This window comes from Triturus cristatus, chromosome 4_1, assembly GCF_964204655.1.
Source record: "Triturus cristatus chromosome 4_1, aTriCri1.1, whole genome shotgun sequence".
Classification (NCBI taxonomy): Eukaryota; Metazoa; Chordata; class Amphibia; order Caudata; family Salamandridae; genus Triturus; species Triturus cristatus.
Genome location: NC_140585.1, coordinates 574,988,268 through 575,004,416, shown reverse-complemented (window position 1 = coordinate 575,004,416; position 16,149 = coordinate 574,988,268). Strand labels below are relative to the sequence as shown.

The following is a 16,149-nucleotide window of genomic DNA, read 5'->3' as shown; positions in this document are numbered from 1 at the left end:
ACTGTGCTGAAAGCACACTGATGAGCAGAACCAGATGCATCATAAGACAATCAATCAGGCGATAAAAAAGTGTACAATGCTAAAAATTGTATGATGCTGTATGATGAACTGAAGCAAATTTGCCAACATGAGTTGCCCAATCCACCATACATTATTAGGTAGTGTCACTGTAGGCGAAACTTGATTCTAAATTTGACTTACCTAGGTGTACCCTTTTCTAAATCCTCAATGCTAATGGGGGCAGCGCCTCTACTGAACACTAGGCATATAGGTCAAGAAGTGAGAGAGCATTTAGATTATGGCTTTTTGAGATGCAATTTGTTGGCGTTAGGGTTCACATCGATTCCTTCATCTAACGTGTTGGCTCTATTCTTCACTCTGTTGAAAACTCAAGTTTGTAACAGTAGATCATAACTAAGAAATATGCCCACAATCATACCGTGGATATCTTTTTATCTTGATTCTACGCAAATAACCCACATTCAGAAAGAAACACACTATGAACATTCTTTGTAGCAACATTTCTCAAGCTAGCCAGAAAAAAGCTTTCTAGTTGTAGAACAGACCAGGCAACCAACTAGCAACAACTATTGCCCCGTCCATGGTAGACGGTAGCATAATGTCACTATCTATCATAGCAGGAGATCTTGAACCAATCATGACAGTCAGCAATAGCACCTTTTCCCCACCGTCCTCAATTATTTCATCCATATAAGGCAGTACCTTGTATAGTAAAAAAGAAATATTCCTTTCCTTGAATGGGTGATCATTTTTTTTGCCATAAGCAGGCTTTAGTTTAAATAGGGAGCCATAGTTCCCTTACCTTTTCCTTCTTGCTATGGTAAGAGTGATCATTTTTACCCTCCCCAGCTGTCATACTATAATCCTCCAATATTCTAGGACAGACAATTCAGAGATGGAGTGCAAGCTAAGGGACTAATACAATAGGACTTTTTCAGTGGTGTAACAAAGGCCCTCACAGTCCCCACAGTGCAGGGGGGCCCCCACCTCCAGGGGGCCTCCTCAGCACAGGACCCTGTCTCGAGAGCTCCTGAGTGAGTCTGGAGGGTAACCCCTCAAGTGTTGTTACGCCACTGGCCTTTTTGTAACAGTGAAAAATATCCAAGGTATACTTGCACCCTAGTACGCCAAAAGAGTCAAAGTGCCGAAAAAACACTTTGGTGTAATTGGAGATAAACTAGCCACTGGGCTCTAGAGGTGCAGAGACTGCAATGATGCTCAGACTTATTGTCATGTAAAATGAAAAAGAATACCAAGACTTAGACACAATTGTGGACCATGGCAGTGGTAAACCTGGAAAGCTTTTCTTCCATTGTGGACTGGAAACACCTTACGTTTCTTAATGGAACTTCCTGTTGTTTATTGGACAAACTACAGGACCCTCCGACCCATTGGTTTCTTAAATCAGTATAGTTTCTTGACAATCTTAATTTGCCCTAATAACCAAACCCTACAGTAAAGAAATAGTGTCACCCCTTGCTGTGATCTTTACTTGAAATTGTGGCACTGGGTGACATATGTTTGATATGTGTGTGCAAAGCTGGATAGCAATGGTATCAGACAGGGTTTGCATGTGGGTAATGTATGCATCCACTCTTTTTATTCAGTATTTGTGATTCTTGAGTTTGAAGTAAGGAAGGAGGACAATATATATTGAGTACATACACACAATAAGGTTATGGAAGGGTGGATACCAACAAAGGAGTACTTTCCAAATTAGATCCTATCTGAATTAGCAGTGAACTTGAATTTCGCTCTTCTTGTGTATAACATTCATTTAAACTCCTCAGTATAAAACATACCCACTGGGGATACATAGACATATGCTGTTCTATATTTATATCATTAGCATTGCCTGATAGCCATAGTTTTTTCCGGGATACACTGTCTTAACGTATGCTTTTCAATAACGTTCTCCATATTGGGGTATTTTTTGTTTTATCTTTGTTCAACTTAGATATGACAGCTCACTATCTTTGGCTTTCTTAAAGATGTATAGGTAGTCGTTTGAGATTAAGAAATGCTTACGTGTCTTTTTTGGTGGAGTGCTGTTTTGTATTTATCTCCCATTGCTCATCTCTATTCCATCTACACAGATGCTCAATGAGGAGCCGTCTCAGACCGGGCATAATACAGAACTTAAACCTCTCAATATGTACTGATCAACATTGTGATGCTTCGACCTCTGGCCACCAAGTGAAATCCTGGAAAACCTGAGCTTCATTCTAAGATGTCACTTTAAGCCCCTAAGTGGAAACATACCAGGTGTTGATGTACCTATCCATTTACAATTTTCTCTATGGCTTCTTTAAGTATATCCATAGCTTTAGTTATAGTATACATCCTTCTTCTATTCCTTTTGTTATCACTTTCTATCAGGCCCATTGAAGTCTGGCTTGTTTTCACTTAGTTGAAATCCAATGCTAGAGTGACTCAATGTCTTTGTTTTGCTGAAAGATACAAATAGAGAATCCATGCACAGCACCGGGGACCAGGGGACCACTAGTCCCAGCATCCTTAGCGGTCACAAGCCGCAGACGTTCTTTCCATGCCCAGAGGCACTGGAAAAACCAGCAGGCACTCTCGCAGCATGGGAGACCAGGCACAGCAGCGGGGACCAGGGGACCACTAGTCCGAGCCACCTTAGTGGCCGTGAGCTACTGCCGGCATTCTTTCCACGCATGGAGGCACTAGGAAAACCAGCAGGAACTCCTGCAGCATGGGAGACCAGGCACAGCAGCGAGGACCAGGGGACCACTAGTCCCAGCCTCCTTAGCGGCCGCGAGCCGCAAGCCACTGCCGGCTGTTCTTTCCATGCCCGGAGGCGTTAGAAAAACATTCAGGCACTCCCGCAGTGCTGGATGTGGAGAGGCATGCCCGTGCCAAAAGCGGGCCCGCCTGCACCCGTCCACAGCCGATAGAGGCCAGGCCAGGCCTACCCTCTTGATTGATCATCCATGAGGTGGCTTCAGCTTGAGGGACACAGTTCTCAAGGAGTGCATTGCGGAAAAGTTACTGCAGCGACGTTGACAGTCAGTGTCATTTTGGTTCCCCATAAGTTTTGTGAGCACAGTTTTGGGGTGATAGCTAATTATTATATTATAATGGTAGAAATCTCCTGTATAATCCAAATATGGGGCAGAGAAAGGCCACACATACTGAGCCTCTCAATAGTAATAAGAGGGCTACTATTGACTCTTTTTTGGCAAAAGCGGTGGGAGCCATCTCAAAAGAGATTGATAAAGGGGAGAGGAGACTCTCTGTTGGTCTTCTGGCACCTGTACTCACGTAGGGAGAAGTAGCTGACACACCAGATAGGAACCCCCGGGCTATTGACTCTGACAATTCACAGGCCTTGGCCATCTGTGATATAATGCAAGAGTGGGTAGAAGAGCATTCCAGCTCTCCCATAGCTATCAATAAAGTAGGGGCAGAGCCAGTTGTTTCACCGATGCCTAAAAGACTATGCAAAAAAAGAAAGACAAACAAGCCCACACGGAGAGGAGAGGAGCCAGTGGTACAAACTTGCTTGACAGATATGGAGGATTTCTGGAGTACTTTGAAGAAAGTTTTCACAGATGTGATGACTGACTTGGTATTGCAGCTCTGGGACAAATTGGATAAAGTTTTAACTGATACCAAGGAAACATTTAATAAAGTAGAGTGTTTGTTGAAAACTGTTTCCAAAATACACCCTCCCCCAGTTGCGCAGCCAAAGGCAGCTTGTAATATAATCGGAGGGACACCCTATGGTAATTCCATTCCCCATATGGGTAGTCTAATAAGGGGCGCTGGAGGTAGGGGGAGCAGCATACTAGAGAAGGTGAGGCAGAGCAATTCAGGGCCAACCTAAACATTCCGCACAGTGTATGCCTGCCGATAATTGATTTGCCCCGGAGTGTTGCCCCTATACGGTGGTTCTGGTGGGGGTCAAAGTTCTGGTTACACACAATATGGGAACTACAGAAAATCTGATCAACAAGGTAGTGCATTGGTTAGGGACACACAGCAGATTTAATGTTTCAGATAACACCAACATCCTGATGGCAAGAAGGGTCGCCTGGATCGGTCATTCAAAGAAAACATTCAGGGGTGATGCCGTGATTGTCTCTTTTAGATTCCCAGCATTGGCGCATAACATCTTGAGACACTCTGCTGAGTTTCCTTTCCATGCCTCAGAGATTAAACCTCTCCCTTAGGTTTTTTCTATAGACCTACACCAAATTGCTCAGTAAAGAATCCTGCCAATGGTCGGGAGGGGAGAGATCCCATATGCAAGAGTCTAGTAACATCACCGAATGTCTATGCCCCTTTGTCAGATTTAAATGGTTTGGATTGATGTGATGAGGGCACAGCATATAGTACATCACAGACTGAACAGCAAAATCAGGACACTATGCCAAGGGAGCACCACATGAGTGGCATTTCAGTTCAACTTGTTGATAGTATCATCCCTTCCTGCCAGATGGACGACCGGGGGGAGAGATAGCTCCTGCCACATTATATAATGATAATTGTGGGGGAAATATTAGCTTGATATCTGGGAATGTGGCAGGCTTAGCTTCCAAATTTGGTGATGAGAGATGGATGAATTTTATAACCTCATATAAGATATATGTTTTCAGGAGACTTGGGAGACAAAAAGAAATTTTTCTTAGAAGGTTATAAGACATTTTTCCTCCCAACAGAAGGGGCACCCGCTGGCCGTGCAAAAGGGGGTTCAAATATTACATAGCACTTGATCACGGTGTATCTATGGAATTGTTGAAGTGGAACTCTAGAGTGGCACAGGACCCTAAGATAGTGGTGGGGAGAACACTGCGGGTCAAACTGGTACATTTTTATACCACAAAAAACAAGACTTGGGGTCCTTCAAGTTTGATGGAGTTATCTAGGCTCCTTTGTGATGATTTCCCACAGGATAATCATGTGTTGCTTGGTGGCTTTAACTGTCATCTGTGCCCCAACATTGGTCAAAGCTCGAGCGACATCCCCATTTGCCAGACTTCAGAGGAATGGCACATGGAGCATTCTCCAGATGCCCGTGAGCGAAATGCCCTTTTAAACACCTATGATTTAATGTTTACATTACAAAATATAGTCAGGACCCCTAATAGTATTCAACCACCTTCTTATAAAGGAAGGGGCCACGCCACAATTATTGATTTTATTATTGTTTCATCATCCATGGGCCATATTATACAGCTCTCTAGGAGTTTGGACAGTCCCTTTAGTGATCATAACCCTGTGATTCTGGGGCTAGGGGCACAGGACCTGAGTACAGCACAGGTCAATGGGAGATGTCACGTCCATGTGTTGTGCAGATTAACTTCCTCTTGGATGAGGTTAAAACTGCCATTGAGGGACTGTCACAGAACAAGTCCCCATGACTGGATGGGATTCCCCCGGACCTGTTTCGGAACAATATAGATGTCTGGGCCCCGAGTTTGACCAGGGTACTAAATTCTGTAGCATTGACATCAATGCCTAAGTCATGGTCCTTCGCTAACATTGTCCCTATCTTTAAGAAGGGTGACAGGGACACCCACCCCATATCCCTGATAGAGCTCACTGTTAATGTTATGGGTAGGGTTCTATTCAATAGGCTATCAGAAGGGGCAGATAGTAACGGAATTATTTAAGATGCTCAATATGGCTTCAGAACAGGCACATCAACAGTAGGCCAATACCTGAATCTCTATCTGTTGATATCAAAATACACAACCGCAAAAACAGGCTCTATTTACCTGGGGTTTATGGTTCTTACTGCAGAGTTCGATAGAGTGAACTGTAGTAAATTGTGGGCTCTATTAGATGAGATAGGGGTGAAGTGGGCAATAATAAATGTTTTAATGTCTCTATATGCTAATGCATCAGCCTTAGTCCGCTTTACACAGGAGGGGGGACTCACTGATAATTTTAGATGTTCAAGAGGAGTACGTCAAGGGTGCATTCTTGCCCCTTTTGTATTTACACTGTACATTAATGGGCTAGAATCGCACCTGATTTCACAGCTCACCGATACCCCATGAATTGGCACTTGACCAGTACCAGTCCTGTTATATGCGGACGACGCGGTGCTTATGGCACGTACACCTAGAGCCCTGAAAGTTTTAATTGACGGGTTTGTCTCCCTCATGAATACGTTGGACTTATCTCCTAATTTTACAAACTTATTTGTTATGGAAATAGGGCATCGGGGGACTAGCACAAAAAACTTACAAGGCAGGCACTGCTAGCTTAGCCAAAGTCCCGACTTTTACATATCTGGGTGTTTTATTTGATGATCACTTAAAATGGAATAACGTGAAGGAGGAAAAGGCAAAGGAAATTAATAAATCCCTGAGAGCTATTGCAAATTATGCACACAGGTTAGGCACATGGTTCCCCGGGGTGATTTTAAAATTATTTCAATTATTTTGCATTTAAAAGGCCTGGTACAGGAGTGAGATTTGGGGCTATAAAATAGCTGATAAATTACAAATCACCCAAAATAAATTCTTAAGACGCATTTTAAAAGTGCCACAGGGAACACCCGCATACGCTCTACATGAGGAACTGGGGGTCAAATATATTACAAACTTAAATGCAGTCAAGTCCTTGCTCTGCTGGGTGAATGTTTGGCCCAATGAAGAGGTTTCTTTAATCAAGCAGTAATCGTGGATTGTCTCTCCTTGGATCACACATTAAAAATCCCCTGGTTAAGATACATTAAAGATTCATTCTGTGCCCTGGGAAGACGAGATATATTTATGAATTACAAGACAGTGAAGAGGGGGGATCAAAAGTTAATTAAAGACCTATTTTCTAAAACAATGAGCGCTGAGTGTAAAGGAAAGGAGCTGGAAATGGTAAGAGCACACGCTTTAGTTAAACCAGCACCGGGTATGGAGCCTTACCTTTCCATGTTAACTAGTCCCCATGAACATTTTTTAATCACCCGATTTAGACTGAATATGTTTCACCATTTAGTTGCCTCTTCTCCTGGTTTTGCAGTAAGCACCAAGGATAGAGGGCCCTGTGGCTGCGACAATAGGTCTCCACAGGATATTTTACATTTTGTTTTTTTATGTAAATATTTTACTCTTCCAAGATGACAATTTCTTAAACCTTACTTAAGAAAAACAGGATTCAGGCAAGTACGTGTTGCTGTTTTGCATTTGCAACTCATGCAAGATGTTCATACATTGTGTGTTGTTACACATTTACTAAGAGAAATGATAAGATCAAGAAAATCCAGATATGATTGTGCTCGGGAGGGGCACTATGGAACCAGGCTTGGATGATAGTAGATTTTAAAATGTACAGGAAAGATTTTAGGGTTGTATTTATGCCATTGGAAATTTACATAATGAATAGTCCCGTTTTTAGGAACTCCTAAGAGCAATTTTAAGTCCAGGACTGTCCAGAGTTTCATGAGAATGATAATGACATTTGTATAATTATTGTATGATTAAATATGTTTTTAATGAATTTAATATTTTTTTTTATTTATGATTTCTTTTATGGCAGTGTTACTGCCGAATAATGATTGTTTATTATTATTATTATAAATACATAAATACAGAATCTCTCAGGATAATTCCGGAACATTGGCAAAGGTTATTGGTGATGATAGTTGAAAATCAGTGTTAGATTTTAACTCATTTTGAACTATTTGTGCCCACAATATTGTACAAAGGATATACCACCAAAGGTTTTTGGCCGAAAGGATTAAAGTTGTGCCACAGAAGGTATCTATTTTAGAATTTGAGACGGTGCTGTACATGGACTCAAGCAATGGTTCAAATTTAGCAATCTTTCTTAATTTCTGTTAAACCTGTCACCTCCCAATGTTACAGTGAACTATGCTGGATGGTCATCCTTCCGTGCCTGCCCTCACTAGGTTAAACTCTGTTAGTTCCGGACCTCATGAAACCTGATGCTTTCCTCCCTTATAACATTGAGAAATCGGACAAGTACATTACATTAAATCTTGTAAATGCGATTTCATTTTAATATGTAATATTACTTCAGTGAAGACTTTTTTTTCACTTGTGATAGTGCAAGCATACTAGTAGGATATGCAGTTCTAAATATTCGTATTCATAAATATATGTGCTGATTTAACTCAAACATATTTAAATTAATAATTGACTTTTTGATAGGACTAATTTATCTGAGCACCTATGCTAGACCTACTTTGAAGCAGCTGCTAGGGTTTAAATCTTGCAATAAATGTAAAATAATTTTGAAAAGAAATGTAATTCTCTTGAGTATACATGAAAGCAATTGTAAATTATCTATGATATACCACTGGAGTGTCTAAGAGAAGGCTTGCGTTTTACACATGCAGCACAACTAGAACTGAAGGATAGGACCCTGAAATTCTTGCTGCTCAAAACACAATTCCATAACTCAAGTATTACCAAGGTCACAAAAGAAGCTAATGTTCAGAACACGTGCGACATTTGGAGGGCACAATATGTGACTAAGATGCATAGTCCACTTACTGTTCTTTGTCAAGCAGGCATGAGAGCGGGACACAGATCGCATCTTAGTACCTATAAGAAGATGTCTCAGTAGGAAAGCTTCCAAATATAGTGATAACAAATAGAAATCCGTGTTCTTGTGAGGTTGTACCAATGATGGCCAATGATGGTTTTGTCCGAATGAGTATGGCATTTAAGCAATTTAAAAATTGGTAATCCTCAAACATCATGTATTTCTTCGTAGAATGACTTTGGTGGACACAGAAGCCTTGTTAATAAATGGACAACATTTCTTAAGGCCCGCCTGATTTGCTCTGTCCCTGGACCAAATGGCATTGATACTCACTTTGATGAACTGCGTAAGTACAGAATATACTCTTATGTAATGAATAGTTATTATTACAAACTGTTTGCTTACATTTATTTCTTGTTACAGAGGATGTCTTTCTTATGAACTCAAAAGACCCCAAAAATCCAGTAATTTATGGAGTGTTTACAACTTCTAGGTATGATATCTGTAAGATTACTACCCTATTTCTAGTTAGTGGTTGGAGCATTTTTGTTATTCTTGGAAAATATGAGATTTGTAAAAGTTGTTTTCACGTTATATAAAATAAGGAAGTTGTTTTCTGATTTGTGCTTGTTTTAGGCACATTAGTTGCCTAAAGCATGTAAAGGGAAGTACATACAACACTCATAAAGTATTATCTTCAGTAAACATCAACCATGTTTGATCTATTGTACGGGACTGTTTGATTTAGCTACAACAGATTAAATGCGATATTTCCATACTTCAGTAGTCATTGCTTAAATTGCGTCTTTACATATGAGGAGCCTTTGTATAGGTCCACTAGGAATGTGGGCCAAGTTTAGGGGAAGTTTTCTGTGCCCACTGAAGACTTCCAACAGGTGTCACATTACACTGCCAGTTCTCCTGAAATCAAAAAGCACCTTTGAAGTTGGAAAATCCCCCTCAGTAGTCTTTTGTCCTCTCCTCTCTTTTGAGGGTGTTAATCAAGAAGATTTGGGGCACCCCCTGATTCCTCCACAATGGGACCTTCAGACCCATCCCCAAGCCCAAAACACTGGATTGGTATGCACTATTGCAGATCCAGTTAGTATGGCCCTGTTTCCACTGCATGGATCAGAACTAAAGCCTGTGTGCCTTCAGTTTGGAAAGGGGCCATGTTTGGCTAGAAATCCCTTCTCTTGTGCGCACTCCTTGTAGTGTACCCAGAATGACCGTGAGACCTTTGTTGTCATCCTCCCAAGACTTTACGTGGTCCAAAATGTAGATCACCGTTTGGTGATATGCTTTCACTGTCCCTTCTGGAAAATGTGCATTAACACCACGTGACTTAGCAGCTGCCTCATTTGCATACAACTCCTAACCACTTTTCTTTGGGTTTCTGTAATTTATCTGCAGAAACGTACTTGTGAATAGAATCGATTTTAGATTTTCTTGAATAAGCATATTTATTTAGCTGATCCAGTAACGCCTCTTCAAGAAACTGAATAAAGGTTGAAGATCTGTCAGAATTCAGGGCCCAAGACTTTGCAATACCCGAAGTCTCTTTGCCTCTAATTTAGCACCCATCAAACAAAACAACCTTTTCAGCTTAGCATTAGAACAAATGTCTACACTGTACACGGGAAAAACTGAAAGGTGTTTGGACCAGGTACTCCCCATGAATAGGATTAGACGTTTATTCCTTCAGTTTTAAATTCACTCATCATTTTATTTTCTCCTTAATTTTTCATCCAGTGCACTGAAGTGGCCTAGACGTTGTTAGAATGCTTAGTAAAACCATTAAATGCACGGACAAGTTTTTACCAAACTAGGAAGCAACAGGGGTTATTTTGTTTCTCTCTACATTGTACGTAGTTGTATCTATTAATTGATTGACAAAGGAAGTGGCCAGTATAATACTGTAGCGTTCTACCCCGTGAATGTGTCTCTTATCCGTGCACATAACATAACCGAAATAGTTGCAGAATATAAGGTGAATTAAGTATTGGAAAGTGCACCAATCTGCCCTATATGAACAGGAAGCCTGGAAAAAGGACTGTCACGTGCAATGAGAACATTTACAGCTAAAAGAAATATATATAAATAGAAAAATATGTGTGAGTCTGTAATGTAGCTGCATGCCATGCATCAACATGTGTACACTGAAACATGTAATTTATTCATGAGGTAGGAAGGAATTGGTCTGAATGAAGAAATACCAGAAGACAAACACACTCACAGTTGTTTTACAACACATATGAAAACTTCAGCACTGGAATTTGCAAATTAAAATTATAATAGACTGCGAATTAAAAAAAAATAATTAAAAATGCCCATTTGTCTTAGCACTCAAAGTCACGCATGTTTCTTTAATTTCCTATTCAGTAATATCTTCAAGGGGTCAGCAGTCTGTATTTATAGCTTGGCTGATGTAAGAAGAGTGTTCCTGGGCCCATATGCACATCGGGATGGCCCTAACTACCAGTGGGTGCCCTACCAAGGAAGAGTTCCATATCCTCGGCCTGGAACGGTAAATTTCTATAAATGTGTACTAAATCATCTAACAGAGCCTATTGCATAGGCATACCTCCTCATATTTATCTTTGTTCTGGTGTAGATTATGCGCATTTTGTAAAGTTGTACATGTACTCTATGATGACTGTTAGTAATGGTAGTAGTAGCTGCATTGTTATTATTAGTAGTAGTCAAAACAATAATAATTATAAAAATTATCATAATTATTATACATAAAATGAATACTAATAATAATAACTTTTCACTTTGCATATACGTTTGATGCTCCAGTTCAGCAAATTGTAAGTACTGTACGTAACTGGTGCATTTCATTATTTGTTGCAGTAGACGCTCAAGAACAATGCAGTCTTGAATCTCATTACTTATCCACTGGTAGGTCATCATCAGGGAGGCGGGGCATAGCTTCACCCATCAGATCCAGTCTTTCTGGTTGTATGTCAGAATGTCAACTACAATATTATCATGCTGCACGAATATTGTAGCACAAAAATATCTACAACCAAAATATTGTGAAGCTGAGTATATTTTGGTGAGGTAAGCTCAGGGCAACTGGAGTTATATGGCAGTAGAGGGCCAAAATAGGCAGCAGGGTTGAATAAATCATGCGGCAAGAAAAGGCAAATTATGTGTCACATTTTGTAATAGTATTTCTTCTTTATTATTCAATATTTTTAATCTTGGTAACACTTTTTGGGCCTTATTTGCATTACATTAGTACCGATTTAACACTCAACTATATCAATGAGAAACAAAAATGGGACCAGTCCAGCTTTGCAGAGGTCCTTCCACTGTGCAGCAACGTGCCGTCACATGTTTGGTATCCTTTGAACTGTTTGAGCTAGAAACACATTTTTTTTGTTAAAATCAGATTATGTGGCAAAATCTGCACATCTATAATTCAGCGAAAATTGCCACGTCCGCACAATTGCATAATTCCAGTGGCCCTGGTTAAGATTTACTATTGTTAACTCCACGGTAAAGTACTTTGAAGATATATATTTGTTAAGGTACATTTATATGGAGTTAAGTATAGTAAATGTATACTATATATTTACATTGTCGATATTTTGATCATTGATAACTTTTGCTATGATATTTTTGTAGTACAATATTTAAAATTCTATATTCTATACATGGTAATATACTGAGCTCAGACTGGCACTGTGGCACTGTGCTCTTTAACAGGTCACTGTGAAAGCTCGCCCACAGCCAATCATGCTGCACTTGTACACGCAAGGATCACACATGCAGAATGAATGAGAGTGCAGTGGCTACTAACCCTGGCCAATCCCACAGCAGCATATTAGAAACGCCTCAATATACTTGACCGTGTAACGCAGGCAGCATACTGTCTGTGATACGTGCTTGAGCACAGACTTGCTAATAAAGACTTCCCTGGATATTGGCAAGATTCTTCCGTGGTTCGTGCAGGTACCCACGTTTGTTGGCTCGTTATAATGGTGGATAAGAAGGAAGGCGTGAGTTTGGTACAGTCTCCATTTCTTTCTGCCCTAACAAGGAAGTTTGGGTTTCTTGGAATAATTTTCAAATTGCATAGAGGGAGCATCGTGTTCATCGGCTGGTGCGTGCACATTTTTTTGCATTCGTTCCATCTGGGCTGTTTTCCATTTCATGGTGTGCTGTTGGCCAGATAGGTGCTGATGTGTGTGAGGGTGGTTTTCTGTACTGCGTTCTGAGATTCTGTTTATAGGTATGTCCTGGGGCCATATTCACTGGAGGTATGTTGTGTTTATGAAAGGCTCAGATGTACTTTGAATGGCTTTTGTTGTCTGTGTTTTATCATTTGATGCTATTTTGCATATATCCTCGTAGTGATAATTGGTAAAGATTGACCTCGTGAATATTGATGGTCACAGGTCACTGGTTCCGTTTCGTGACATTGCTAGGTCGGACTCTTGCTGCTGAAGTTCTGCTGTGCCTGCTTAGAAAGCAAAAAGGCAGATGAAACCTTTGAGAATATGGAAAAATATTGTCAGATGTCCCACGGAAATCTCTTGAGTAAATTAGCGTTATTTAACGAATCGCTTTGTATATGAAAGTGTGTGTGTTTGTGCTTGTGTGCATGCGTATGTGTATTTGAAACTAATAGTTTAGTGTATTGTGTATTTTAGATACAACATACTAATTCGATTCCCTGGGTGCATGTTAACACATGTGAGCAAAAAACACTGGATAGCATACTATAAAATGATCAACCTCAGATATACATTTTTTGAGGTGTTCTGTATATTTTCTTAAAGTTTGGCGTGAGTAATTTCAATCATTTAAAAAAAAAAAAAACAGATTGACCAGATCCCTTTTATGATAAAGGATGATAGGCTACAGCTATATTAATTCTTAGACACTTGTGACAGATGACACATGTTGCATCGTTAATAGTTATATCATAAAACATATTTTATTTGCACATAAAATACTTCATTTCACTAGGAGTTAAGATGCAGGTAGTGCTAACAGAGTCTGCAATAGAGTATTTATAGAAGCAAATATAGCACAATATCACAAAAATAATCATGAATTACCTCATGTGGAGCTGTCTGCAGCACTACCTCTTAGATGGACATTGCTGTGTCGTGGTGTTTTCGACTAACGGCATGAATCTTGCCCTGGTGAAACTGCAGATGACTTTGTGGCAAAAGCTGCAGGTGGAGGTGCAGCCCATCCCCTGCTCAACTCTCTCCTGCAACACCATGGGAGAAGATATGGTTCCTCTTACATTGCCCTGTCCTGGAGTGTCCTCCACCGGGACCCAGACCCAGACCTTCAGCACCCCTCCCGCCCATTTACCTCTTCATTATAAAAGATGGCAAATTGTAACTATAAAGGGCATGTAACTGGGCGCTGACATGCAGAAAATAGAAAAACCAAAGGGGATGATGGACGGAGTGTGGAACATTGCAAGCACTCACCCCCAGTCAACTGATCTGGGTTTAATCCATCTTCATTCTTTAGCTCACTCTGCCACCCCAGTTCAGCGGAGTGAACTATAAGTTGGCAGGGTATGCCCAGACGTGGGTCCCTTGCTCAGTTTGCCACTGGATTCAAGCTAGCCTGGCTGATGACGGCTGATTAGCCAGAAACCGGTGTCAGGATGCTTGTTTCCAGTCCAGGGAATACATGGCTTGGCAGTTCGAGCTGGACTGTTCCCATGAGGCACAGGCTCACACTGATTTGCATATGGCCATGTCTCAACTGGGGTGGCGGAGTGAGCTAAAGAATGATGATGGATTAAACCCAGATCGGTTGACTGGGGTTGAGTGCTTGCAATGTTCAACACTCAGTCCGTCATCCCCTTTGGTTTTGCTTTGTTCACCCTAAGTTGGCAGGGTATGCCCAGACGTGGGTCCCTTGCTCACTTTGCCACTGGATTCAAGCTAGCGTGGCTGATGACGGCTGATGACGGCTGATTAGCCAGAAACTGGTCCCAGGATGCTAGTTTCCGGTCTAGGGAAGACATGGCTTGGCAGTTTGGGCTGGACTGTTCCCATGAGGCACAGGGTCAGACTGATTAGCATACGGCCATGCCTGAACTGGGGTGGCAGAGTAAGCTAAAGAATGATGATGGATTACACCCAGATTGGTTGACTGGGGGTGAGTGCTTGCAATGTTCAACACTCCGTCCATCATCCCGTTCAGTTTCGACATGCAGAAAATATCCTTAGCATTTTCAGTTCTGCATGTTATTCCCCATTTTTTGTCAGTCACTTCTAATATCCATAATTAGCGCAAAGCACCAAATAACGGCTACTCATAATCTGGCTTTATGAAGCCCAACATCTGATGTACTGACATGCCACTCATATTTAATGGATCTACATTGCTTGTTACACATCTAGAAGAATGTGAGAAAGTTCAGTCTGTGTTTTACGTTGTTGCTGGTGTAAATTGTGCCAAACCGTTGATTGCAGTATACCCCTCTCTCCTATACTGTATAATTGGCCTTTCTTCAAATCGAATTACCTTTAGCATTTATTAAATATCTAAACAAGTATTGAAATATACATGCAGTGCATCATATCACACCTGAAGGAGCTACACTGGTTTCTCATACACAAAAGAGCACGTTTCGAACTCCTTACCCATACTTTCAAGCCCTACATAACGCTACCCAAGAATACCTCAGCATCTCTCAAAAATCACATCTGCTTTCCCAAACCTTACAGACACCTCTGCTTGTCCGGACTCCTACTTGCACACATGCCACACATACAGAAAACCAGATCCAGCGGACGAACCTTCTCCTACATCACTACTAAAACCTGGATTGACCTGCTGCTAAACATAATAGCCTCCTCCTCACAGTTTTGTGTGAAAAAATGAGTTTTTATAATTTCTGCTTAAACTGCATTCAATAGTTTGCCTGTCTTCACTCACATATGAGTTATAGAATTGTAATCCAACCAGGATTTGGAATTCATGCGTTTATGTGAGACAACTGGGCTGAATGTTTGGCACTTTTGTGGGAATAGCGGAGATGCCTTTCCACTGCTGACACTGTTGGGATGATTTCATGTGTTTATTTCACCTTTTCTTAAACTTTGATCAACAACATTTATCTTTATGTAAATTTAATTTACATTGTTTGCCGTTTTTCACTTGCATTTTGCAAAAGGAAGACCACCTTTCTCTTCCTCGTTTAGAACTAGGTGTCACACCATGTCCTACCTCTCTGAACTTCTTCATTCACATTCCTCCTTCCAAAGCTTTTCACTCACTTTCTGTGCGTTTACCAACCTAGCATTGTTAGTTTGCCTCTTGAGTGTGCCCTGTGTCCTTACTCTCACTCCTTGTATTTCACCATGTGTCTCTTTGTGCCTTCCTGTTGTCTTTTACCACCTGTGCTAATGCTTCTAGACACATAAATGCTTTTACAGTTGCAGAATCTTTCTGCAGTGTCTGTTAAGATTCTGTAGCTGAAGTGCCATATTGCATTGTTCTCCTTTAGAGTCTAGAGATGGGGATTTTAGACACACAGGAAATCTTCAATGTTCAACCTACCTCTCCAACTTAAAGTCAAGGAATGCTGCATTGTGGTGGCTGTATCGCACCCTATAATTGGTTGCCCAATTCCCTGAAGTCTGACTATATCTT

The 16,149-nt window shown here is 40.9% G+C and overlaps 1 protein-coding gene across 2 annotated transcripts in view; it reads left to right on the top strand.

The window, feature by feature from the left end:
• The window catches only part of SEMA3A (semaphorin 3A), a 607,762-nt gene that overhangs the window by 457,710 nt on the left and 133,903 nt on the right, over positions 1-16,149 (top strand). For both annotated transcript variants that reach the window (XM_085652903.1, XM_085652904.1), the window contains 3 exons: positions 8,737-8,851; positions 8,929-8,998; positions 10,888-11,032. In XM_085652903.1, coding sequence (XP_085509029.1) covers positions 8,737-8,851; positions 8,929-8,998; positions 10,888-11,032 — 330 coding nt within the window. The remainder of the gene's footprint in view (positions 1-8,736; positions 8,852-8,928; positions 8,999-10,887; positions 11,033-16,149) is intronic.